Source organism: Habropoda laboriosa, unplaced genomic scaffold (genome assembly GCF_001263275.1).
Source record: "Habropoda laboriosa isolate 0110345459 unplaced genomic scaffold, ASM126327v1 scaffold409, whole genome shotgun sequence".
Taxonomy (NCBI): domain Eukaryota; kingdom Metazoa; phylum Arthropoda; class Insecta; order Hymenoptera; family Apidae; genus Habropoda; species Habropoda laboriosa.
In genome coordinates, this window is record NW_017100630.1 from 107,553 (window position 1) to 133,886 (window position 26,334).

Genomic DNA, 26,334 nt, shown 5'->3' on the forward strand with positions numbered 1-26,334 from the left:
TGTAAACACAAATAAAAATACGAATAAGCACCTTCTACGTTTTGTAGACAATGGATCCAAATTTGTAGATTCAATGGGTATGTTTAAAAATCCATCAGCATTATGGGAAAATCCATGATTTACATTTGAAGGAGTTGGAACATCCATAATTTTGTAGGTTAGTATAATGTAAACAACGAATTACCACCACAAGTCAGTGAATTACGTCATTGTATGATAAATAATAAAATTTTCACAATAGTTAAACGAATACAAATTATCAACTAATTGTAACAATACACTAATATCCTTCTAAATAATTAAAACGCTTTATACTTCATATATTCTAAGTATTCATGTTTCAATAGAAGAAATAATTTTCGTAAATACATATACTAATGACACTGCCAACATACTCAAAAAATAGAACTAGTTCTTTAATATACATCTGTTGCGTGAATATTTGGGGAATTTGTAGAGTGCTAAGGAATTCTGTTCGTAATAGTTATCGTGTAGTTATATTTAAAATGAATAAGAAAATTTAAACGTTAAATTTTTATATAAGAACTAAATTTAATAACAATAAGAACATAATAATAATAACTTAATAACGATATGTGATATATTTTAATATTTTACTATTTTCTTTTATTACAAAATACCGCGTCTAGACTCTATGAGCGGAGAGAAAGAAATGAATGTTCAAGTGTCGTCGATATCCATTATTTAATGTTAACGTGCTTTTGTTAAATAATAAATTCCAATTAAATTAATGATTCTATATAAAATTATTTAAGGATGAATTTCATTGGTACTCCGCATTTGTTTATTGATACATGTTTCTTTTAAAACAAATGTTTTACACCTCAGCAGTGTTTCTTTGCATAGCAACGAGGATAAACATTGAGTTAAATGAGCAGTTACAAATAGTAGTCAATGATAGTTTACGATATATGTTATCGAATTTCTTTGTTGACTGCTTCGGCCACATTGTTGTACAATTTATATTCGGCGTATTTTAGAATTCACACCCGGGAAGCCATATAACAGTACAGAAAATTGAAAAGGGTGGTGCGTATGAGAATCGCAGATTGCGGACCTCATGGCTGGTTCGCATGAGTCGCGGAGCGTGAACATCAAATACACAAAACAGCGCACCTAACGACTTTATTGGGCAGTACACATTTCAAACTGGCGTGGCATTTGAATCTTAACCCGCAAACAGCCCACCGCAAATAGTGACACGGTATGGGTCTTTTTGACCCAAATTAAAGTTTTCATTATACTTATTTTGGAGTTAGTTTTTAGATACTAAATAACATCTAATAATGCTTATCATATAGTGAAACTGTCGCGTCTTCGTTACGAGTCAATGTCATCCAGCGTTGGCTGGGCGAGGGTTAACGGATAATTTTCGTCATTTTCAATACTAAGAAATAGTCACACGGTATTGTACGTAAATGTTTTTGAAATAATAAAAATTGATATAATTTAAATAATTACAAACATGAGTGATACACGAGCTGGGAAGAAAGAAAAGTGCCAGCAAATACAAGTACATATTTGTCCATGTTGGGTAAGTAAATGATTTTTTCACGAATTAACATCATTTTAAATATATCTTATTTATCATAAAACTGTAATTATGAAATTATATGTCAAAAGATTTAAAATGTATTATTCTAATTATCAAAATGCTTTAATAAATTAGAAATGACAATATTTTGACACATAAGTTACGTTTATTGTGATAACATTATTCATATTATATTTAGGTACGTGCATAATTAACACGTTGAATGCTATGCTAATTTTACATGACTTGCCCGTCAGGCTAACATGAATTTCTTATTATGCGTTACATATTATGGTAAAATATTATTTACAACAGGCAAGTTAAGGTGTGTAATCATGTGTGACGCATTTATCTTACTGGGGGTCACCGGTGACCTCCACGGCGTTGAAATGCATTTTTTTGTTTTCGTAGGATTTTTTAATTTTTTTGCAATAGTTCCAAAAAAGTTGTGACAAAGTTTCAAATCTTAGAATGAATCAGAATGGATTCAGTCACATAAATTTGCGTTTTGGGATTCAAGGGTGTATTATATATTGACACCAGTAACAATGTACACACGATCAATATCGATCGTTTCGCGCGATGCAGTTCTTGAAATGACCGTTTTTAAGCATAGATTGCGCTTCAAAACCAATAGTATAGCGGATTGCTACGTGACGTGATCTACCTTATCAACTCAAACGGGAAATAGGAAGATAAAGATTGCCATCGTACGGAGTTATTTACCACACGAGTATTTTCACAGAAAAATGAATATGTTTTATAACAATAACTTCTTAACTATTATTTAACAAAATATACAAATATAAAATACTCTTCTTCTCGATTCTAGCTTAACACTTTTTGTCTTGACACCGTGGAGGATTCCGCTTGACTGCTACTGCACCGATGGTTACTGCAACCTGTAACATAAAAAAGGTAGCGCTGTAGGATTTCTCCCACGCGCGCTTCTACGCTTTCCGCCGGATCTTCTTCAGCGGAAGCGAACACCTTCTTTCTGCTTTCTGCTGGATGTTTTTGTCACCACAATAATTTTGGACGAAGTCGGTATTTCAGATCGTGTGACAAAAAGTCTCGTAAGATGCTACGTCTATCCTGTACGTCGTCTGTGGTACAATGTAGTTTTCGAAAAAATATTTGACAATCTATTTTATTTTCTGTTGTTTCCCAAATTTAGGGGATGAAAATAGTCTTCAAAGTTGAGGTTGAAAAATTTATTTTCCCAATATTTCGAAAACTATCGGGTTCAGAAAAATCATTAGAACGTACGAAATGTGTGTTTTCTAAAACGAAATCTCTCTATGTAAATAGTTTTTACAAATATCCATTTCTTTGAATAATATATTAAAAAGTAGTACTTTTGCGTTATTTTTTGTTGCTAAACGTTAACTCGTTCTCTAAAATTACATTTATAAACTACAGATCAAAATATAAAAATACATTATTATTAAATAATTATTCGTAGTTTTCTTACATTTTGTAGGGAATGGAGTTCTTAGGCATGCACGATCGCGAGAATTCTGAAAATTATAAGAATTTATAATATTTTAAACGATTACATTGTACTGTGTTACATTGTACTATGCCTTAATCCTTTAATACCGATATCTCACAGACACAGCTGATTTTATTTTTCTTATTCTTCTCTTTTCTGTGCACAGCTAAGTAGCTTATCTGTCTTGTGTTTCAGCAGAACTACAATATACGGTAATGCCCGGTTAGAGGACGCGGATTCATCTCCATCAGTTCCTGGAATTGGTCACTCGAACCTCCGAGCTCGTCGGGGGTCGCGTTATCTACACCCCTCATCGACGATGACACAAGTACTAATGACCCACCGAAATAAGAAACACGAATGTTTTGAATTACTGAGATTCCTGCGATAAAAATGATACCAAACGTAGTTTTCAGTTAAACGTGCAATATATAACTAATGCAAGACTAAAAACCGGATATAAAATATATATCGTAATACACGTGTTCTTAAATGTCTATGTACAATAATAGGCAATAATAAGAACAACAATAAAAAGGACTACAGAAGCTTGAAATAATACGAGTAATTTTCATAATTTTCCAAGTAAGCACAACTAGCTTATTCCATGGTATCGTATAATAAAATAGTTGTTCGAAGTAACATTTCATTCTATCTCACTCACTCTCGATGTATCGCACTCGTGTACCCGACGTGTACTTGGAGACGAGCGAGCCGGAGAGAGATAAGACTGGGTAATTCCTGGAATACTTACTTTCCTCGATAGTAGACGCGATTAGGATCAAAACCTGCGTCCACTAACCGGGTATTACTGTACTTGTTCACGCATTTTATTGTACAATTTAAGTTTATCTAAGTATGCAGTAGAATCTGACAGACTCTGTGTCGGAGCAGACAGTTTATCGGCCAGAAATGTACAGTATATTCTAGTAATCGTCGCACGCGTAGGTGGCCAATGGCAGTCTCTCTTCGAATTCTCGACATAACCTAATGTTTTTCATTACTTAATATTTCTGGGCTGATATTCTTACATTCTTCGATAATGCATCGATGTACATCCTCAACAGTTGTTGACGTAGGTCATTTCGAGGTCAACGTATTATACATGGACTAATTTACTTTTCAATGTTACACTTGTGGACTTCTACGCTCCACCACCAGAGGGACGGACATACGCTAATGAAGATCTACGATTCCATTTAAAACAAATTTGGGCGACTTTGAAATCTCGGAAAATATGACCTTGAGAATGAAAAATTTCTCTGTCTCGATATTATCTTCTTTGAAACGAATACATTTCTTTTTTATGCATTTTCTTGTGCCGTTGAAAATAACGAAGATATTTTAAGTTCTAACCTTAAACGTAGTAATCTTGACTTAACCCTGTATTTCTTTCAATGGCAAAGTTGCAAGTTTCGTTAATTTAAGTTAAATGTAAGAAAGTAGTGCAACACTATTCTGTGACATTTATTTAAAATATAAAATATAAAAGTTCAGAGCTCTGGTAGACTTCACATCGAACTTTATACGATCCTTCGGTATTAGACGGCTAAATCTGTAAAATTAATACTGCAGGTGTAACGGTATCACTTGAATCTTGCAGTTTGCGACGTTACTTGACTTTTTCGTGCAGTCTCGTTGGCAGAAATAAATTGTTCGAAAAGACGTTAATTAGTTTTTAGAATCAAGGACAGAGTACAAGGTAGATATGTATAAGAATACGCTACTGACACCTGTGGTTACATTTTTGCTGGAAAGTTAAGTGTCGCAATATCTTCAATATGAACTGCAATTATACCTGCGGTATTAATATTGGCGATTTAAGGAACAAATAATGAAACATAGCACAATACGCGACATCTTAGAAATGTCCGTTTTACGTCCATTCTTGGTCTGAACTTAACACATTGCCAACCGACGTGGTGGATCTACCATTTTCTACAGTATTATTTACACCGAATGATATTTCATTCTCGCATGCTATTTTAAAACATTTTGTTCCATAATATTGTCGATGTAACGACTTCATTTTAGCAATCTTAGACATCTGTTCAATTGCAATTCGTTCGGTTGGTACTGTGTTAAAACCTGATCTGGACGCCTTGAAGACGTACGAATCGGTATGTTCTGAAAACGTATAAAAATTACGTTTTTAAGATGTTTATGATGCCAATGCTTCGCAGCGCCACATTTCAGAAACACCTTGATTTGTAACACTGGGCGTCGCGTCGTTCAGACGTCTTCTGGACATCTTTAGGCTTTTACTTGACGTCTTTAAAGAGTCTTCCTACTGTGACGGGTCGAAGAAATCAATTTTTTTTGCATTGTCTTACAGTTTAACATTTCGAAACTATGTCCACGACGTTTTAAAGCTTAATTCTCAAGATTGGCAGAGATATATGCCTTCAGAGGAAGCGGTTTTATATAGTCTTAAACTGTAGTTAAAACTTTAAACGCGTTTTTCTCGAAACAGCGTTTTTGAAACTGGCTGACATGATTGCCAAAAAACCAGAAGTCCGATCCATTCGAAATTTGTCAGGTATATTCAGTAGACGTTGCTTTATCGTCTGAACTAGAATTGTGCAAATATTTTCGAAATTCAGTCCTTGCGGTAAAAAAAAACCCATCATTTTTCTTTGCTAAAATCGAAAGCAATTTCTTTGAAACCTTGCCATTTCTTTATTTCTCAGTATTTTGTTATTATTCTAGGTCAGACGATAGCCACACGTCTACAGATTAAGATTTGCATTTTGTATGCTGGATAAGTACGTCTGTCATTGCCAGCCATCGGGAAGGATATTTTTCAAGGCGCTCTCTTCACGGTGGTCCTACTTTACGACAAATGGATATTTTTACTTATAAAAAATATTTTTGTGTTCTTAAAACATGATAGAATAAACACACAAATTTGCAAGAGGATACGCGTAGCACTTGTTTTGTTTTAAATTTCCGAAGAATTAATTTTTTTAAGACGTTCACTAGACGTCTGTGCGCTGTCAGGGTAATAATTGCCTGAAATATTATAAATTCCAAAAATTGTCACAGTTTTTACGACCGTGCACGTTTAAGGACCCCGTTCTACGCAGAATGTAAAAAATTTATCTGTATCTCTACCTTGGTCTGTACTTTATACATGAAATTTTATATAACAAGTGTGACTAAATTTTGTCCTTTACAGGAGCCCGAAATATCGTCTATCAAAAATCCTCGAGAGCTGCATCCTTTATAGAGGTTCTTCAACCTTCCACAGCCTTTGGAACCCTTCTAGTTCATAACTTTGGTTATCTACACAAGTTCCACCTAAACATTCTTTTACATATCACGAAAAACCGTGGGACCAACCCCTTCCCCGGGAAAAAATGAAGTTACTGACCATTCTTCGAGAAACACTGAACAATGACGGTTGGGGTGAATCTTCAGGGTGTGGAATAAGTGGTAACTCAGGGGAAATCTTCTCTTATATTTATTATATAAAAAAGTAAAAATAAAATTATTTTGAATATGTGACGCGAAGGAACCCTTCAAAACCTTGTGCAGAACCCTAGGGTTCCGCGGAACCCAGGTTGAAGAACCCTGCTTCATAGGAACAGTATCACAAACATGTACACATGTGTATGGTTCTGTGTGTGTATACCTATATCTTTTTGAGACAATAGTTTTATTACAAATTTATTAATTTATCCTTTTTCTCTGTGTGCATCGGTTCTAAGTCGAACTTTATGCGTACAAAGAAATTATAGGTCATAAAGTGTAATATAATATTGTAATATGAATCGACAGTCCATAATTGGACAGCTTTACATTTTAAGAAATATTGTGAAAAAGTTTGAGAAGTGTATGTATGCATCTGTGTGTTGAAAGAAAATTCGAGGGGTCGTGAAAAGGGGACAATGTTTAAAAATTAAAGGTTGCGTCAGAATATCAAGCGCTACACATATTCAAAGCACCCGGAAGAGAATGTGTGCATGGGAATAGCGATATTAACATTCATGGATACTTTCGAAGCGTTGCGCAAATATAATTTCTCTAGTGTGCTCAAATAGAGATAATTCTTTCTCTGTTGACAAAGCAGCGCGATAACTCTTTCATTTGTTGCGTTAACATATGTAAATGTGTTAAAATGTGTATTCTACCTGCGACATTGGTATTGATAACATAGCTAATTTTGTTCAATAACTCTTGTATCGTTAATAACATCGGTAACATCAAGAAAATCAATAACATTTGCAGCAGCAATACACTTGTAAATGTTATTGAAAATAACGTATACTTGTATGGTGTTGCACAACACTAGTAAAGAATAGCATGGAACTGTAATGCAAATTTCAATATTTTCCAATTATTACACGCGTTCGCCATACGATAGGTATCTATTTCTGTACCCATTGTTGCAATTGATTCATGCTTGTATTCATACTTATATTGAAATTAATCAATTACTTATTGCATAAATAATAAAGATCTATTAGATATAAATTTAGAAAGATCTATCAGGCCTATTCCATTGCTTTTCAATCCAGCCGTTCAAAATGGCTATCAATGAAGGTTTTAGTTGATTCTTTCTAGCAACCATAATAATATTAGGTCACCTCACACCTCGCTAGATCAGTATTTCCAACGAACCTTTAAATTTTGTAAAAAAAAAAAACGTAAGCGCCTTCTAATTCCATAACTTTTTCCTATTTTTTTAGCATTTCCTTGGATTTTCCTTGGAACTTATGGGGTGAACTAATAGAATATACGAGTATAATAAGATATATGAAATAAAAAATAGCGATAACATGCCAATATATTCTTTACTACCAAACATTTACAACGTTAATATAAACGAATAATCTGATATGATATCTCGAGCTAACCAAGCTTTTGAATAGCTCGACTGAAAGCCAATGAAATTTCAAATATCTAACAGTGCTAAATTTAGACCAAATAGATCTTCAGTATTGATATAATTTAAATAGAAGATTACAAGTATGTGTCAATTGTAACAATGGACATAAAAATAGCAAGAAAAACATTTGCTTGAAACATATTGAAATTTCTATTATATTTCCATGTTATTCTTCATTAATATTACACAACACCGCGCAAGTATGTACACTACCGGCGAAAAGTTTGGAATCACCTGCCGCTTTTCATCAATATTAAATCTGCTGCTAATTTTTCATAGATTCCAAGTTTATCTCAATTTATCTCATATCAATTGATTCGAATGATAGAAAATTCTCAAAGTCGCTGACTTTTTTCTGGAAATTTTTGTGCAAATTACAGTGCTCGGTGATTCCAAACTTTTTGCCGGTAGTGTATACCTTATTCTTAACAACACATCCGAATTTATCAGCTGTGTTACCAATACCAACGTGGCAAAGTAAACTTCACTTTCTTCCGAAGAAGCCTTTCGTTCGATTTCCCGGCTTAGGGATCGTCTCTTCCGTCACGATGGGAAACACTTCTCCGTCCTCGACTTCTCTTTCGGCCTCTCAATAAACGAACTCGAACCGGAACCAGTACAACTTGAGCAATATAAAACCTGCAAACCCGGTGTCGCTATGTAAGAGTGAAGGTTTGCGACCAGACCAGGAAGAAACGAGTAAACACAGCGGTAATATAGGTATCAATAATGCGTGTGTGCCAGATGGAAAAAAGAAAAGAAATAAGAAGAAACGAGCGGACGTAATACGTACGGTGAAACAAAAAGCAACAGATAGCAATGTGAGTACTGTTGAATTGTGAAACGTATCAACACTCCCCGTCGAAGAAAGGTAACGATAGAAGAGCAAGCGAGAAAGGAGTTTCGGCGAACAGGAGTGCCGGGGGGGAGGGAGGGAGGTTATGAAATGCAGACAAGGATGCAGAAGTAGTATAGCAAGCGGGCGAATCAAGACCAGTTTTAAGCCTGCACTCACATCATACACGTTGCTACGTGCTGCCGACAGATCGAAAGAAGACGCAAGAGCGGAAGGGGAAGAGGAGGAATACAGAATACTTGGAGTATCTCGTGGTTTTTCTAAATTAAACGGTTTCGAAGAAAGGGGACCATGTTCTTTCACATATTCTCCATTTCGATACTGAGTGCTGTGACCTTAAGCAGAGCACAGTTTCGGTGCCCGGAACAAAAGGGTTTCTTTCCAGATCCGGAACAGTGCGATCTTTATTACGTATGCCTGGACGGCAAATCGGAGGAGAAGCTATGCAAGGATGGCCTTGTCTTCAGAGATGAAAATCCTAAGAAAGAACTTTGTGATATCCCTGCCAATGTGCCCTGTGGAGATAGAACACTTCTTCGTGAGTTATTCCTTTCTTTTATTATCATATTTCATTTGAATCTCACGTATGCACGTATATATACGTATGTAGCTGACACGACGGGACTAGAATTTTAAGGTAGATTTTAACGGTTTGCTTGCACGTGAACATGTTACAAAGTACCATGAAATTTCCTTATCGTTTTCAGTAGGTCCTATAGGATAGCTAGACGACTTTTGGTATATTCTGATAATCAGATTCGAAATAGTTAAACGGAGGATAGAGTTCCTCGGCTACTTTGCTAGTATTTTTATTAATTATTCGTGATACAACAACGTCTGTGTTAATATTCTCTTCTGCGGGCTCGAATACATTTCTTTATGTGAAAACGCCTTAAGCTTGACGTAAAACGATAAATAAAGGGATAAAATACACAATTTTGTTCGTTCTTAATTTTGGACAGCTTCTAAAAACCACTCAGATCTAGAGAAGTTTAACATATTGCAGATACGTTGAAAATCTTTATTATTTATTTATTTTATTTATTACACATACTCCGTGCCTTACGGCTCAGGAGGGCTTCCGGTTATACATGCATTGCTATTTTGTCTCTCACACTACTCCAGTTTTTACTCCAGTTAACTTAGATTTAGACCTAAATTAGATTAAATTAAATTATTGATTATTGCACTATGCCTTGAAAATCTTTATAAATCTTCGTAAGTAAAGCGTCCCTTTCTTTCGTGCGAATTTTCAACAGAAGTTTGCAAAGAATTAGGATACGTGTTACAGTTAAGGTTATGCTGTCTCTAGAGTAGAATCATGCGTGACCACTAATCTACGACTGAACGAATTGGCTGGTGAGACACAATTGCAAAAAGATAGCATGGTACCGGGAACTTGTAGAAGTAGACTTATGAGAAACCAAAGGTGAAAGTTACGCCTACCGATTGGGCGCGTAAGAATATTCTGGTCATTTTATTTTCCATCTGCGAGAAATTCCGGGCAGTAATGTCGCCTAAATTGCCAAACGAGCGAAAATTTCTCAAACAGCTCTTTCAGCCACTAGACGCAGAAGAAATTTTTGTTTCCTTAAAAAGGAAATTCTGGTTTCTACGGTTTAAGGTCCACGGATTCAAACGTACGATAAAAGAAATTCCGATTAGATCGTGTTGCAATGTCGCGAAAGATGCGATAAATTAGGATGAACCGGTTCCACTGAGAATTCTTGATTAAATTCCTATTTATACTCACTTTCAATCTCCTTTTGTTCTTTTACATTTTCCTCCTTTTTTGCTTGCACGGCCTTTTTTTACGCACGAATAAATCTGCATGCTAATCTTTTCCATTCTGCCAACCTAAGGACTCCAGTGAAAGGACCAACGGAATTGATGTTTTCCACGCTATCTCGCTGATTGTACAAATGGCATATTGTAATGAATTGTTCAAATAGAAAGCTAACGTTATCAATGAATTTTTTTGTACGAATAAATTCAAGAAATATACGAATTTAATTTATTGCATTAATTAACAGAAACAGTGGAATTGCAAATAAGTTAGAGAAAGATATTGACCATGCGAAATGTTGAAAGTGTTTTATTTATGAATTGACTTGTGTAATTAGATTGTTTATTGTAGAACAGAAATTAAAATCGGAATTTAACAGCAATAAATTTTCTCACGTTTCATATTTCACCACTATATGTTATTATTTTCTAAGAATCAATGTTCTCACAATTATCTACAATCTACGTTGTAAATGAAAAAAAATATTTTAGACATATGTGCCGATAAGAATTATTGTACTCACGTTAAATTCGTGTCAACGAACGCTACCATATTATGAATAAAAAAAATACAGGGTTCCATTTTAAAAAAATTATCCTGCTTTTGATATCTCCCACGCTACTGAACCTACAGACAAATCATTTAGACCACCTAATGTCCTCCTGTATACCGAATAACTTTTGTAAGAACATATTTTTCATAACTACAATCCCTCGTGAGATATTTCACCGTTTCCAATTAAAGGGAACACCCTGTATGTGCATGTATCGTTAAAAATTACGCCCATTTGTATTAACTGGTTATTTGTCGATACTATCATTGGCATTCGATATAAACAACGCCAAACTGAAACAAACGGTCTAAATGAAATTACCCAACCAATCTAATTACACGTAAACACCGTAAAAAAGCTTTCCTTTTTTCAATGTCTGCTATATAGAAGAGCCACAGCCTAGCAAAGGATGTCCACGTGCCAATGGTTATTTCAAGCACGAAGATCCAAGCTCCTGTGATCGTTTCGTAAACTGTATCGACGGCGTGGCCCAAATAATGCCTTGTCCACCTGGTCTGATCTACGAGGATAAAATGTCGAGTTGTGTCTGGCCAGCAGACGCCAGTAGATTATGCGAGAACGTGAAACGAGACGTCCTCGACGACGGTTTCGTTTGCCCAGATGGAGATGTGTCTGGACCACTCGGCAGGATTTTACCTCATCCTACGTATCCTCATCCGGAGGACTGTGCTAAGTTCTATATTTGCAAGAACGGCGTAGTGCCGCAGAAAGGACAGTGCGAGCCAGGTACCGTTTATAGCGAAGACAGCTTCAAGTGTACCGATCCGGATAGCGTGCCTGGATGGTAAGATTTTCATTTCAATTGTAATTAACGATTCAATGTTATTTTTCAATTTTTCCATAGAAAGGTTTGTGTTTTCTAGCTAATTTTGAAGAAATTTTAGTTCTAATTGTAATCAACATTAGATACCATTGTGGTATCGTCGGATTTCTCAATTTATCGAACGTGGGATGAATTTTTTCAAAATTGGATAAGATTAAAAAATTTATGCAATTCCTGGCAACATCTGATGGAATACTTATTCCTGATTTCGTATTCTTAGATTTATGCCGATACGTTGAAATATTTTTTTACACTTTTAAGTAACTTTTTGCATGCACCATACAGGGATTCGTATTCCTGATAAAATTATCCGTAGTGTTGGTGAAATGTACTTAAGTAATATATTAGTAACTTGGCTAAGTATTAACAAAGTGTGCCCAAAAATTAATCACGATAAAATTCAAAAAGTAAATATTTCGATAATATTGCGATGTACAAAATGTTATACAATACTACTATATTTGAAATAATTTATTAATCTCAGTACAGCTTTACGATATTTGAAATATTGCAACTTTTTCATTATTTCAAGAATTTCGTAAATTTTCTAATTTCAACCAGTTTTTGAAAAAATCATTTCGTGTTGCGTCGATAAATTCAGAAACTGGACGATACCATAATGGTAATAAATAAACAATAAAAGTGAGAAACAACGTGTCGTAATGCAATATTGCTGTATATCATATTACATTATCTCAAACACACACACACACACACGAAACAATTAATTTAGGTATATGCTATAAGTCGGTACTTAATGAAAATAATGGTTACTATTGCGTGTGTGTGTGTGATAATATATAATAACTGCATATTTTGGAAACGATTCTGATTTTCTTTTGTGTCTTTTTCTTTCGCAGCGAAGACTACTACAAGAACAAGAACTAAATAAAGACAAGGTGCCAGTTACTCAGTGATATATTCATAACACTTAAGTATTTACACTTAGGAACAATAAACCCATAATATACTTACGTAAACGAGTAACTTTTGCATATACCTCTCATGATAATTACACCTTTTCTCCTTACACGAATGCACATTGGGCACTGAAAAATTTATATAGCGTGAATCATTTTGTCGCGGCTTGTTACAATGAAAAGATCAACGACCGTATGTTAATGCGCGGAAAAGGTATTTACAGATGCAAGATAAGGAAACAATACATGTACTGTTACATACGCTACCGTTTCAGTGTATACAGGGTGTCCCGTAACTCTTCGAAGATCCGGAAATGGGGGGTTGCTTGGGTGACTCTGAACAACTTTTTCCTTTTCCAAAATGTTGTTTGAAGCTTCGTTTTCGAATTATTAACGAAAAACACTGGCCAATCACAACGCCCGTAGCGCCCGCGCTCAGGGACGGGCGAACAGAGATTCACCCGCGCGCTATCGTGAACGACGCGTACGCGTGACTTCTCGGTTATCGATCGCTGTCAAAAAAATTTCACTTTGCACCGCTATTTTTATAAGGCTTAGAGAAATGGGTTTTTGCCGTCATTCCGACGTTTGTATAAATTTTTGAAAAAACTGCAATTAGTCGGAATCGCGAAGAAAATAGCGAAGGTCGTTTTTAACGCGTACGCATGATTTATTACAGTTTTACGCCGGAAGTCGTGACAGTGCGATTTTCACAATCTTTAACCGTTTGTAGCTCATAGAAACATTAACCGATGTCGATGAAATTTTGACAGCGATCGATAATCGAGAAGTCACGCGTACGCGTCGTTCACGATAGCGCGGGGGTGAATCTCTGTTCGCCCGTCCCTGAGCGCGGGCTCTACGCGCGCTCTGATTGGCCAGTGTTTTTCGTTAATAATTCGAAAACGAAGCTTCAAACTACATTTTGGAAAAGGAAAAAGTTGTTCAGAATCACCCAAGCAATCCCCCATTTCCGGATCTTCGAAGAGTTACGGGACACCCTGTATAAGTAACATTTAAAAAAGAAATAGTATGTTAAACAACTTCATAGGAAAAATTTAGTAATATGATGTTTTTTAAATAATTGAACATTTATTTTATTTAAACACTTCGGGCTGGCAGCCCGAAATAACTTAGCAATCCGATGATTTTAAAGTAATTTTAACAAATTTACAGGCAATTCTGTTCTTTTCCTTCTTTAATATTATAAAAAGTTTAATACAAATTATTATTATTATTTAGCATGAATTATAAAATTACTAAGTACCGAATAGACGCGCTTTGTGAATTTCTAGATTTTAACTGTAACAACAGATTTGTCGTATGCAAAAGCAATTATAGAGTAGCTCAGTGTATAAGACTCAAAAGATGAAATTTTTATTTTCATTGAGCAGTAATTTTAAATATGTAAACTAAATACCGAAAGAAAGGCGTGTTTGCAAAATTTAAAGGATTAGGAAAGTTATGCACGTTGAAAGAGCCATAATTTTAACGGATACCGAGTTCATTTGAACATTTCATGAAATCTTTTTCGGAACTGTATTTTTTAAACGTATAATTTACAAATGTTAAACTCTAACAATCCGATTAAGCGACAATGGTGATTTTATTTTCATTGTTTTTCATGTGATGTTGGAAACAGAAACTACTTTTGCTTCGAAAAGTGTTTTTTTTCCCTTTAATATGCCATTTTACGAATCATGATTGCTTTTCAATTTCCATTGTTCATTCAGTTAAGAACACATTGTAGATTTATTTAATTTGGTACAAAATTTTTTTAAATCACCACAATGGCACTAAATTATTTCGTACAAATCAGTTGTCTTGCCAATATTACATTAATAATAATGATATTTTTTATAGTGTAAGTAGTATAAGTAGAAAGATGTCATGGAATTTTACTTCATATATCACTAAAAACAAATTGTTACCAAATGCCCAATTTTCAGCTCGAATTGCACAGGCTTTCCCCTTCAATTTTTGAAAATTTATATCATTTAAATACACCAAGCGGTGCATAGTGACTCTTCAGGCTGGCAGACAATTTTACTTAATTTACCTGATTGCAACCTTTCTCTTTACGTAATCAACGATATGCTTGATGAAACGCACTTCTTGCACTCCATCGGATGATTTACATTTCTCCTGTGTCTGTTTTGCTACTGAAAAATTGTCGAAGCTTGTGTTTTAGTTGTGCATTGAACATTTCAACAAATGTTCCCAGAATATTTCACGCTACTAATGTACGTATATCGTTGTAAGAATTTAATTTCAAGAAACCCCATGCTGAATGGGAAACCATTTTTAGCTTTAAATATAATTTCTCGTATTTTATTATACATACACATTATATAATTATTTAATTTTCCATATTTTACTATTCATATTTTATTATACATACTATATTAGGAAAGAACACACTTTCTTTCTTTTTTCCAAGGAAAAATTAAGGCTGTAGTTCCTCCAGTCTTAAACCACTTCCGCGCAGTATGATATTGTAACTATACAAAAGGAAGGATGCGATGCTGATACAAGTACAGAAAAGTCATCGTGAAAGCTGATATGGAGCTATGTTGTGAACCATCTTTTAATCGCTTTAGTAATGATTCAGATCAAACGAATCGTCGGTTAAAGATATTAGCCTACTAGCGCCATCGAACCAATAACTAGAGTTTTATTGTTCTCAGTTATTTTAATAACGCGTGCGGCAGTTATTTTAATAATTTTAATAAAAATTATCATCTGTTCTGGTAATCAAGAAGTACAAATATTTGGTATTCATTTATCATTAAAAGGTAAGCTTTTGATTGTACTTTTCTCAATATTGCAACGTATTAATCATATCTGTCGTGTTTCTTCTTAATTTCAATTAAAATCACACATATATTAAAATTAAACTATTACTTAAGCGATTAATCAATTAATATATTATTTTCCAATATTAACTCGAAGAATGTTATTTTATTATAACTTATGACATAATATTTTCCAATATATTCCAAAACTTAACAAACGATTATAAACTCATTTGCGAGCTAATTAAAAGTAAATCTACTTGTTTAATCGAAAAGTGAGAAAATTTCAAATATTTTATTCTTACTCTTCTCACATCCATATATTCATATCCACACAAAAATCATCCGTTAATTAAACGATGAAGATTAATTAATCCGTCAGCTAGGGGGTCGTTGTTATTGGTCACAGACATGACCGTGATGTATTTATTTCGTTCACTTAACCGGTTCACCGATAATGCTGGTCATGAATAACAAGATCGCGAGTGGTATTCATTGGCTTTCACTATCCATGCTGGAAGATCTGGTTCTCCTTTCGGGAGCCGTTGCTCCATCTAGCGATGACTGTTACGCAAGACTGTACATATGTATAGTTAAGCTTTAACTGTTAAGGCCTCGAGCACGAAATGTATCTACTTGCTGCATTTAAATAATATTCTGTGAAAGAAGTATCGAGTATTACTTATTACTAACGTTACATTTATGGAAAATTAGGTACATGAAAAATATTGTTTTATTATAGCTTGTGACAAATTGTTCTCCAATATACTCTAAAAGCTTTCTTCTTCTTCCGAGACTACATCTTAGAATACTGGATTATCGTTTAATATAAGATTCTATAGAATTTTATGGGATTTAATATCACGGTATTACATTTTTTCTTAAGTCAGATAGCTTTTTATGTGAACAGTTTACACGTTTAAGGAATTAACATCAAGAGTTATTCAAGAGAAGGAATTCATCTTTGTAGTTATTGTGAGACGTATTACGAATACTTTGACTATTGTAAGGTTCACACCTTGGCATTGATTCTCTAATTGGTTTATTATCGTGTGAAAGTTAAGTCCTTTAAATACTGAGAAATAAGTTAACTAAGTTATTTATGGATGTATTGTAATAATCAGTTATGGAAATATCCCGATTTCTTCTTAATCTAAGTCTTATTTTCCTTCACATTGTTTAATAAAATTGCTTCATAGAGTCATTTACTTAATAGACATTTTAACTCTAGCGAATATTATGAACAACACAAATCTTGCAATGCACTCAGACCGAATGTGTCTTGATTCAGGTAAGATCGAAAAAAATTAATTTCTCTTCATTGTTATACTTCTTCAGAGCAGATTCATTTTTCTGTTTATTTTTCTGCAACAAGTAGTTCTGTTTTTATCTTTAGATGTTCATATATTTGAAACAAATTTAAGCCCATCTTAACAAAATTTTCACTACGAGAAGTGAATTCAATCATTTCTTACGCACTTTTTAATGGTTTCTCTTTAAATATTATCTGACAAACGCTTTCAGGATTGTCTATGGTTAAAATAAAATAGTTATTAATTTACATGTATATGTAAAATAATTATAGTACGAATTTAAAAATGTACATTATACATTTGATTAATTCAACGTGAATAGAAAACACTTCGTTTATGAATAATTAAAGCAAAAGGAACAAAAGCTTTTTAATTTTGTGCAGTAATGATCACGAGTTTCTTCACTTAACTAGGCAATTTTAGAAAAATTAACATTTTTCTTACACACGTATCCTCTGTAATTATAATTGAAAGATCGATTGTCTGACAATGAGTAACGTAGCGATAGTAATTGTCCAACTAATTGCGGCGTGAATAACTTACATGTACACTCCCGTTTGTAAGTATTAGGGTACTTACTGAATGTGAAGCATACTGAAATCTATTGAATTCTACTGGGATCTATTGAAATCTACTAAGATCTATTAAAGTCTATTAAAATTTACTAAAATCTACTGAAATCCTCTGAATTCTATTAAAATCTACTAAAATCTATTAAAGTTCACTAAAATTTATTACAATCTACTGAATATCCATTGAATTCTATTACAATCTACTGAAATCTGTTGAAATCTACTAAGATCTATTAAAGTCTACTAAAATTTACTAAAATCTACTGAAATCCACTGAATTCTATTAAAATCTACTAAAATCTATTGAAATCTACTAAGATCTATTAAAGTCTACTAAAATTTACTAAAATCTACTGAAATCCACTGAATTCTATTAAAATCTACTAAAATCTATTAAAGTTCACTAAAATTTATTAAAATCTACTGAATATCCATTGAATTCTATTAAAATCTACTGAAATCTGTTGAAATCTACTAAGATCTATTAAAGTCTACTAAAATTTACTAAAATCTACTGAAATCCACTGAATTCTATTAAAATCTACTAAAATCTATTGAAATCTACTAAGATCTATTAAAGTCTGCTAAAATTTACTAAAATCTACTGAAATCCACTGAATTCTATTAAAATCTACTAAAATCTATTGAAATCTACTAAGATCTATTAAAGTCTACTCAAATTTACTGAAATCTACCGAAATCCACTGAATTCTATTAAAATCTACTAAAATCTATTGAAATATTTTGAAACCTGCAGAAATCTGGGGGTTGTAAGGCCCAGGTTCACCCTTGTAGTAACAGCTTAACAAGCTCAGTACATTCTTATAAAAAATTCCCCGCTCTTTTAAAGTTGTTAAAAAAAAGTACGCATTTTATTTGAAAAAATTCACGGTCACCATGGATATCTTGTAAACAAATAGGTTATTTAAAAAAAATCATTTCAACATCGTGTGTTCCCTTCGACACCGTGCAATTTTTACATATAACACATATTTTAGAAGTTATTTGGATTGGACAAGTTATACGAGTCACCCTGTATATGTACCTATACATATAAAATGTATTTTATTAAACGCGATTTGTGAAATTGTAAATTCTAGAACAGAAAAATTCTTCAAAAGCTACCTTCATACTGAATTATTCATTCCGAAACAATTTATTCGTTAAAAAGTTGCCTAGTACATACATAACCTATATTATCTAATATGCAGGGTGTACCGCCCAATTTGATCACCTGAAATATTTCCGCTCTAATTAAAATTTCGTAAAGATGTTTCCTGCAAAATTTGCATAGTTCTCTCGTTGCCAGTGTGTGATAACGGTAGTTCTATTTCGTTCGTGATAAGATGGTCAACTTTCTTTCTTTAAATTGAATGCTATATTTTACTTCTTTGTGTATGACAGTCATTTTGAAGAACAATCCAACGACCCATATTACTAAGTCCTTCAAGGTCAGCGAAGATCCTGCAAAGTTTTCTGTTTAACCTGCGTCGCAGAGTAACAATCTACTCAATCTCCGACTCGTGAGAACACTTCACTTGTTTGTCATGGATATTTTTAATTACGTTCGAAAATTCGAAGGAAACGCTCGAAGTTCACTTTGTTCATACGACTATTAGATTATGGGAGTTATCGGTTGTTAAATAATTAATAATCCCTATTTTAAACTATAAACTTTCATTAGACACAAGGAAGGTTCGCTTTTTCACTTGATGGTAAGCGCACTGTATTACCGACTGAGAATGCTCCTACGCACGCCTTAATATTGCCTACGACCCCGCTTGGGACCGAAGGGCCTTTTTGTCACGTGTCATAAACATTTAGATCTTTACTAAACAGAGGTGGCAAGGCTAAACGGATTTCTCCGAACGTATACAAAAGTAATTTACACTTCCTAGTAAGGCGTTAGATTAATTTTTGTTATATCTAACTGACTGATAAATCTAACGACCGTCGCCGAATAAGAGTAAATGTTACGGTTCTAAGTAAAATAACGTAAAACTTTCCCTGTTGAAATCGTACAGCTCTAAATAAATTCTAACGAGATGCGCGGAGACTTTTTCGACTGAGTGTACATCGCACGCGTACTTTGTGAGATCTAAATTACGGTTAACACAATTTTCAGCGTCCATTGTTGAACCGTTTCGAAGGATTCGGTATTAATCTTGAAAAGATTCCACGTAAGAATGAGGCTGCAATAATTTTATTGTTAATTTTGTGAAATTTTCTGCTACGGATCAAATTTCACTAAATGAAACTAATTACAAATCATTTTTACGAATAAAAGTTACCAATGATCAACTAGAATCCGGAAAAATTGAACGTAAAGGACAAAATGAAATTTCAATCGCACAATAATACAATAGATTTTATTATCCATTATTTATCGAACCATTTTATACTTTCTAACAGCTTCTCCTTAATGCTTAGACAGACTTCGAAAAACAACGAAATCTCACCGTTTAGAATGAATATAAAAATGTGGAATGCGAGAAATCGAAACTGAACACAACATTCCCCTCCTACTTTTCTACATTCTTGTTTCCCTGTCTTCGAATTTCCATCGAATCTCGCCGTGAAGTCCCAACAGGCGCGCGTTCATTCGCTTTTTCGCTTGGTTCCGCATGGCTCGGTATACCGAAGCTGCACGTTCACGCGAACAAATCGAATAAAATCGTGGAAGGACCGTTGGTAGGGGGAGTAACAAGAGAGCAAGTGAAGGGAATAGCTCTCTGTTCCGAGGCCGATAACTAAGTGTCAGTAGTCAGAGTCGACCCGAGTCGAGGTTCAAACCGAGTGAGCACTATGATCGATCGGAGGAGCACAACCTTATTGGCCCTGGTAGCTTTTCTGGTCTCCGGTAAGTTTTTTCCACCACCAATTAAACCAACTCTCTACCTTCACCGGTGATCTTTAAAACACGTCGTCTTCCCATCGGAGTCTTCTCTCTTCGGGAATGCTCCGCGGGATGCGTCCAGAGAGATGAGCACCGTTTCATTCACCGGATTATACCACGGCAGGTGTAATTCGTGTCTGAACTTAGCCGTTCGCCGCGTTACGACATCCACGTCGTTGAATTTCAATAACTTTCACCGTTGTCTCGGCAATCGCCTTCCTTCACCATATGGTTACGTCGCCGGGACCTATGATATAATGTCCAACGCGTTTTGCACATATTTCCCTTGTCTAATATCGAAATCTATCCCCACGTATCGACGGCTACGATCTAGCCAAACTGCATTATTCACAATCGCGCTATTCAGACAGTCCATTCGTCTTTCTCACCTACGCTTCTCCTTCCTTGCGTCTTCCCCCGCGTATTTTCTTTCTTTTTTTTCCGACGTGCGATTATTTGCTTTTGTCTTCTCTCACCGCGTTATCCGCGTCTTTGTTTCCTTGCGTGGGGGAATTCCAAAGGGGCGTGATATATACCCGGTGGTATATGAGCTTCTGTTAAAATGCTGCGCTAATGGTCACAGACGCTGCTCTTCTCTGCGCAGAGATTAGTTCGCGAATTCCATTGTACGTCGTGGATATTTATGATCTTGCTGTGCGTATATTTTTCTTTTACATTATTTTAAGAACGAGAAACAGTTTGAATCGGTACGACGATAATGATGTTAAAATATGGAAGTTTCACCGTCTGGTTTCTCGAGTTGATCGCTTTTTACCACCAACTCTCCTCGTTCTTATTCTGCTTCCTTTCTATCGCGACTGTCACCAACATTAGAAACCCGACGAATGATTATTTCTCCGAGCAGTTTACAGTCTCCTCTGTGTTTCTTCTGATTACTTTGCCGAGCAAAGAAGAATTCTCGCTTTGCAATCCATTTTGTGGTTTCAATGCTATTCCTTTTCCTTCCTGTGTTTTGCTGCGTAAGGCCAAGCCGCAAGCTGCGTCCTTTTCAACGTCATTTTTTAGGTCTTTTTCAAGATTTTTTTACAAAGAAACTGTAAGACTTCTTAGGATCGATATTATTCATGTTTCAAGAGTGCTCATCATTTTTTTAAAGTGACAATAATTAAAATTGGCTGAATTATAAGTTGTTTAGTAGAGCCCTACTGACTGGCGTGATTTCGGTCATTCTACTTATTCGAAACGAGAAAGCCTAAAGATTCTGGAGTAGAATGAACGCGGCTACGGTGTGAGCCAGGATGGAAACAGTGAAAATTTGAAAAATGGGGGTATTTTGAACTTCGAATATCGGTTGCATCGGTTTAATTACTTCCAAAATTTTATCACTAAGAGCTAGTTGCGCGTATGGATATTGTACGTACTTTCTTATTTTCACGAATTCGGGCAAATCTTTCCGCAGACATAATTTCGAAAACCTAAACTTTCAGAAAATCAATTTTTTCAGAAGTCTAGACTAAAATACCCCGTTGAAGCGTCGAAACGCCGTGACACCAGTCCACGACTTTCTGATTCGAAGAGCAAGAATTTATGCGCGTCAACAAGAATGTCATTTTCAACAGTTCGTTATGTAATGTACATGCAGAGCAATAAAATCGTTAATAAACATGTTATTAGTACTTGTCATGACATTGGCACTGCTAATTAATACAAACGATTTTCTCGAAAACGAGAATTCAAACGAACAAAGTTTATTCCTTATTTCCGGTTTATTTTTACGCGAAGAATCGCGCCCCGCCCCACCATGTATGTACAAAATGTTCCTAAGAGTTTATTATAGTCGATTGTGCCACAGAAATCGAGTTTGGAAAAGAGTTTTGTCGTGGGTCGTTGAACTTCTCTCCGTAACACTTTACTATAATATAAAAACAACTATAGCTGTTAATTTAAAAACGTTCGTCGTACCGTCATTACGCGAAAACCATTGCAAATTTAAAAAATCCATTCAAGCCATCGTATTGCGTATAAAAAGTAACGAAACTTTGTCCTCTTCTATTTTTCTTGCAAATCTACTATTTACGAGAAAAATGCTGGAAACTACAATAATAGCGCGAACACCCTGTATATTTTTTGTACTATTTCAAAATGGAATACGGTCCTAGCTAGGGCTAGATCAAACTGTGCCGCCACTTGATGCTTTAACCTTCGAACGGCGGATGCCGGGTCACCGCTGACCCGGTCTTAGATGTCCCCTGTTTAAATCAGCATTCGAAACAGTCACTTCTCTCCTTATATTATAAATATGCTTATTATATTAATTGTGATATATTTGTACGATTTTAAACCATAGAATGCCTGGTAAAATGAAAAAATATGTCTCCGCTTGCGTATGAAAAGGATTTTAGTTTTGGGTCACATTTGACCCGACATCTGCCGTGGCCGCGACTATCACGCCATCCGCTGTTGGAGGATTAATTTACGAGTGCAATTTCTTCCATTACTACTATATTTCTTCCACCGACTGTACTTCTACTCTTATTAATACGCTATCCTTTATTTTCCACGCGTGCAGTTGAAGCAGCTACCCTTTTAGGCGCGCCACCTTGTCCCGACCCCCATGGCGTTCATGCATACGCCCATCCCGAGAGCTGCAATGCCTTCTTTCTCTGTACGAACGGCACCCTGACCCTTGAGTATTGCGAAAACGGATTGCTTTTCGACGGCCATGGAGCCGTGCACGATCATTGCAACTATCACTGGGCCGTGCATTGCGGAGATCGCAAGGTTGACCGTAAGTATCACGTTACACTCTTAATAAACATGACAAGTTATGCCAATATATGTTTATCTTCCGACGTGGATTCATTCGATGCCTCTATCAACGATATAATAGAAGAGAAAAATTCAACGGAATTAGAGACGAGGAGCAATAAGAGCAATTAGCTGTAGAAAATCTAATAAATAGAGCAAATCTAATTGAAAGAAGAAATTACCATTGGAATAACGATATCCATGTGAAGTAGTAATTAAACGCCAAACATGTTTCAGGCATGAAATGAATTCAGATAATTAGATCGTGCTGAAACTAATTTAGTCGCGTGCAATGATCACTTAACACGATCACTGTACTCTATGATATTTGAACATATGGTTAATACTGTGAGTTGGAAGTTACATTAGAATGTGCTTGATAAAACTCAAAAGCAACGAAGACTTTGTAATCTGTTTCATCTTATTCCCGAGTTACAGTAATTTCGTGGGCTCTAATAATACTTAATGGCAGACTAAGTGCGAGATAGCGTAACTTAATGCTAAACTATTATATTCGTAGGCAATCTTGACAAATATTTGAAATATTTTAATAATCGAGAAATTCTACGACAAGACAACTGCCATCTTGCACGCAGGCTGAGTGCCCATTTTAAGCACTTCCTCTAAAAGGTAGGAGCAGTACATTGCTGAAGTAAAAAAGTCACTGTAACTCCGGAATAAGATCAAGCTAAGCACATGTTTATACGAACCTTTTTCTTAATTGCATTTCAAATTTATATCTCAATTATGTTCAAAGTTTATTTCCGAGCTAAAATATATTTCATTATTTTCGCGCGAAAGTTTTTCAATAAAGTTCACGTAATGATATTGAGAAAGTAATACGTGTTTGCACAGTAAAGTAAAGTTTGTGTGTAAAGTTCATCGTTGATCGGGTTTATGACACGCTCGCACCAAAAGGTTATGTTTCAGAACAAAGACGCTTCGTAGCTACGCGAAAATATAAGTAATTTCTTGTAAACAATGGCTTTAGAATTTCTATCTTTCGGCGTCCTCAATAGCCGAAGACGTGTCAGAAACCAGGTCAATCTACACGCGCGTATAAAGCACTTTCGGCCGAGGGTTGACCTGGCGGGAATTTCCGACAGCGAAGATTCCACGTACCCGCAGGTATCGCCCCACTCCTTCCAAGGAAAAGCGCGCTAAGGGCGCAACGGAAGGGTGGGTGACACCTAAGGGGCACGCGGACTCCAGAAAAATTCGGGGATCGGAGACATCACGTACATTTCGAGTCGCGATCGAACACTCGAGTCATTTCAACCAGGTCGTCAATCGTTCCGAGCAAAACAAAATTCGAATTAGTTACCTGAGATTAATTTGGTGGGTAACAGTCGCGGACGCGAGCTTTTTGAACAATCACAAGAGAGCGCGACGCGACAATAGTTACAACATTGTTACTTCTCTTACATCAATTAACATCTAACTATTATCAAATCATGTCCAATACAATTAATTAAGCCTAGTAATATTTCTATATATGAACTCATGGAATATAAATACGAGAAAAATGTGGTATTATTTTTAGTAACTCCAATTAGTAGCCCCGGTTGCGAGTATCAATTTGGTCTCTATCCTGCCAGCGACGCATGCAGCACCACTTACGTTAGGTGTGTCCACGGGCATCCTGAAGAGGCGCATTGCGACGCGGGATTAGTTTATGAATCAAAAAGCCATAATTGCGTCTGGCCCGATCAACTGTTACCTTACTGCAATCCGGAGGAAGTGGTTGGCTTCAAATGCCCTCACAAAGTCCCTGCCCACAGCGCGGCTGCTAAATTTTGGCCCAACCCCAGGTAAGTGTTCTTATGAAACCACTGTGAATATTTGACAGTGTTTTATAAATCTTACACGAAACGTATCAAGACACCTGAATATCAGTAAAAGATTACGAATGCGTTGAAATTGTATCGTTTGGAAAACTGTTCGAAATTTTTATATAAAAATCACCGAGCTTGACTGTATTGTTACGTACCTTTCGTACCTCAGGGCCCCCGGTTTCGGTCAGTCCATTCAAGGAGTTTACCTGGGATAGGGTCGGCGACAGTGACTACCGCAGGATTTAATTCACACAAGTTTATTGACTATCGGTTTCTGTACAGAGGCGTTCCTTTATGCAAGGATATACAACTGAGTGCCCGCGCCGGAAGCGCGTTGGTTTTTTAAGCTGCTTCCCTCTCCTGTCCTCGGGGTGGTGGAAATGGGTTGGAGGAGGAAAGATTGAGACAAGGATAGATAGTTTGGGAATTTTCCGGACAGTACAGCGAGCCTACCCAAGTCTAGACAATTGCCCCTTTTTTGGGGCATCGCAGGATGTCGAAGACACGAACCAGACGCGTGGCATTTCGACCCATGGGCATCCTCGAGCGCCCGGCTCTCGGTGCCTCGCATAGTCTCGAATGATGCGCCCTGTTCTTACCTGATTTATTGCACTACCCTTGAGTGGCTTTTCGCTGTAACAGCCCGAAGGAATTTTGGTGAATGCAAAGTGTGCGACCGTTGTAGGATTTCTATGGTTTCCCCAAAGACAAGAAAGGTTCGCTAGGCTTGGAGGTTACGGACGTAACAGTATTGTACAGGGTGCTACATTTAAACGAGGACAGTGGAACATCTCATGAGAAGTTGAAGCTCTGAAAATAAATCTCGTACAAACAGTTGTTTGGTATAAAGGGGTACATTATGTGGTATAAACAATTTTTCTGCGAGTGTAGCAGTGGAGGAGATATCAAAGTCACGTTCATTTTTCTAAATGGAACTCTGTACTTTTTTATTCATAGCATGGTGGCGTTTGTGGAGACGAATTCAACGAAGCGCCACACGAAGTCATTCCGTTTTGTGAAAAATCGTAAAGTAGTGAAGAATCGGACAGCTAAACCCTACTTGACTGTGCTACTAATACAAATTCTCCACGATTTCACAACTTTCCATAAAACGAAATGACTTAATGTGGCACTTCCTTGAATTCGTCTCAACAGACTTTATAATATTAAGAATAGACAAATATAGCGGTACCTTTTCGAAAAATTAATTTGACTCTGATAATACACCTATTGAAAAATTATTTCGACCATTTA

At 35.7% G+C, this 26,334-nt stretch overlaps 3 protein-coding genes across 3 annotated transcripts in view; 2 read left to right on the forward strand and 1 right to left on the reverse strand.

Annotated features, from left to right (window-relative positions):
* Positions 1-147, reverse strand: part of LOC108576776 (microspherule protein 1-like) — a 2,597-nt gene extending 2,450 nt beyond the window's left edge. Inside the window, exon 1 of the mRNA XM_017939836.1 lies at positions 22-147. Coding sequence (XP_017795325.1) covers positions 22-147 — 126 coding nt within the window. The remainder of the gene's footprint in view (positions 1-21) is intronic.
* An 8,941-nt stretch (positions 148-9,088) lies between these two features.
* LOC108576789 (peritrophin-1) lies at positions 9,089-12,868 on the forward strand. The gene is made up of 3 exons (XM_017939849.1): positions 9,089-9,335; positions 11,524-11,941; positions 12,841-12,868. Exons 1-3 carry the CDS (start codon positions 9,089-9,091, stop codon positions 12,866-12,868), a joined length of 693 nt encoding a protein of 230 aa, XP_017795338.1.
* A 7,422-nt stretch (positions 12,869-20,290) lies between these two features.
* LOC108576777 overlaps positions 20,291-26,334 on the forward strand; it is an 11,099-nt gene continuing 5,055 nt past the window's right edge. The window contains exons 1-3 of the mRNA XM_017939837.1: positions 20,291-20,440; positions 23,007-23,225; positions 24,789-25,056. Of these exons, the coding sequence (XP_017795326.1) occupies positions 20,386-20,440; positions 23,007-23,225; positions 24,789-25,056 (542 nt within the window). The 5' untranslated portion in view covers positions 20,291-20,385. The remainder of the gene's footprint in view (positions 20,441-23,006; positions 23,226-24,788; positions 25,057-26,334) is intronic.